This window comes from Sinocyclocheilus rhinocerous, unplaced genomic scaffold (genome assembly GCF_001515625.1).
Source record: "Sinocyclocheilus rhinocerous isolate Xijiao unplaced genomic scaffold, SAMN03320098_v1.1 scaffold980, whole genome shotgun sequence".
Taxonomy (NCBI): Eukaryota; Metazoa; Chordata; class Actinopteri; order Cypriniformes; family Cyprinidae; genus Sinocyclocheilus; species Sinocyclocheilus rhinocerous.
The window spans coordinates 382,833-384,504 of NW_015635053.1; the positions used below are offsets into that span (position 1 = coordinate 382,833).

General features: G+C 40.4%; 1 protein-coding gene across 3 annotated transcripts in view; it reads left to right on the forward strand.

Moving 5' to 3' along the window:
- The first annotated feature begins 6 nt into the window (after positions 1–6).
- LOC107746504 (pleckstrin homology-like domain family A member 3) overlaps positions 7–1,672 on the forward strand; it is a 5,188-nt gene continuing 3,522 nt past the window's right edge. The window contains exons 1-2 of one of the 3 annotated variants that reach the window (XM_016560741.1): positions 7–397; positions 1,347–1,653. In XM_016560741.1, coding sequence (XP_016416227.1) covers positions 12–395 — 384 coding nt within the window. In that variant the 5' untranslated portion in view covers positions 7–11 and the 3' untranslated portion in view covers positions 396–397; positions 1,347–1,653. Of the gene's footprint in view, positions 398–1,346; positions 1,654–1,672 lie in introns of those variants that run through there. The other 2 variants (XM_016560742.1, XM_016560743.1) reach the window with 2 other exon arrangements.

Here is a 1,672-nt window from a genome sequence, read left to right on the forward strand (position 1 = left end):
CTTCATTCAGAATGAACCAGTGTAAAGTCATGAAGGACGGCTATCTGGAGAAGAGGAGTAATGGAGTTCTGCAGCTGTGGAAGAAGAAGCGGTGCGTTCTGTCAGAGGACGGGCTCCGTCTGTACGACTGTAAAGGCGAGAGCGGTAAAGAGATGCTCTTCGAGCAGATGACCACGCTGGACTGCGTGGAGTATAAACGGGGTCTGGTGTACTTCACCATCGTGATGAACGGCGGGAAGGAGATTGACTTCAGGTGCCAGCAGGAGGGAACGGCGTGGAACGCGGAGATCGCGCTCGCGCTGGTGCGCTTCAAAAACCGCGTCGCCGTTCAGACCGGCAGGAACAGACATTTGTCACATGCGGGCAGCTGCGGGGAGGGAGACGTCGAGCTTTGAGGGTAAAGACTGCTGATTTTGATGTTGATCAGCCTTTATTCTGGAAGGGCTGCTTGTGTGCTCTTAGTATGGTGAAGCGTTCACGCGTTCTCAGGAACCAATTATCCTGAATAACATCTGCTATTCATTTACTGGATTGAGCTCAATGAAAGACCGCTCTGTCCGGTCTGACACACGGACAATCATGACTAAATATTCCTTTATAATCTTAAGAGGCTTTACTAAAGGTTTTGCATGGAATAGTTGCCTGAGTCCCCCCCAAAAAAGATAAGAATTTCCAATTGGAATTTTGATGATAATTTGGAACCAATTCTAAAGGATCATATTGGGAATTTGCTTAAAATTCCAAGATATCATAAAACAAAAGTATTACAAAAATATTTTAAAGCGCATCTCCAATAGGAAAACTACACCTATTGAACATCAAATTGAATTTTAAAAAAAAACCATTTTAAAACACCAATAACTCCCAAAGTGATTGTCCTGCCATTAATTCAATTCAAAAGGGTTTCCAAAGCACATACAATATTAATAAATGTATATAAAATTCAGTTGGATTATTCGGGTTATTCAATACGATGTTTTAAAGTTATTATTTGATCCCATTAGTGTCCTTTGGTTCCAGATTTCATTAGAAAATCCAAAAGACATTTTGGTATTTATAAGGCATTCATGCTTGATCAGCTCCCATGCATAAAGCAAAAGCAATTAGATAATGCTGAATGAAACGTGGAATTAAAGCAGATATTAGATTTTCTTCGCTGTAAAAATAATTTGCAATCATGCATTACAAATACACACAGTTTGGATAGCCAGAATATGCCATTTCCATTTGTGCATGGACAAATATGAATAAAAAAATGTATTTAACTGGATGCATCTGTAATTCCTTCCACATCTCATAAGTATCGAAATGCTCCACTAATGCAGTATAACTGTTCTATCCCCCAGATTTATCAACCTAGACACAGGATTGGATCCAAGAGAGAGAAACTGTGGACAAGAAAGTGAAGGCAGGAGCCCAATGTTAAGAAAACACCTGATGAAAAACGCAGAGAACTTTAAAACTCACATATATCTTTTCTTTTGTGCTTCCACCGTTTTTCAAAGTGACACCTCTTGGCGTGCTCACAGACACAGCGGATGGATTTGTACATGTGGGTGTTAGGCCATGGATGTTTTGTACACAGTGGAGTTTTTCCAAGCACTTTTAGTTCAGAAGTCAACAGCAACAGAGACCCAATGGATTGCTCTTCACCATAATTAAATGCTAAATT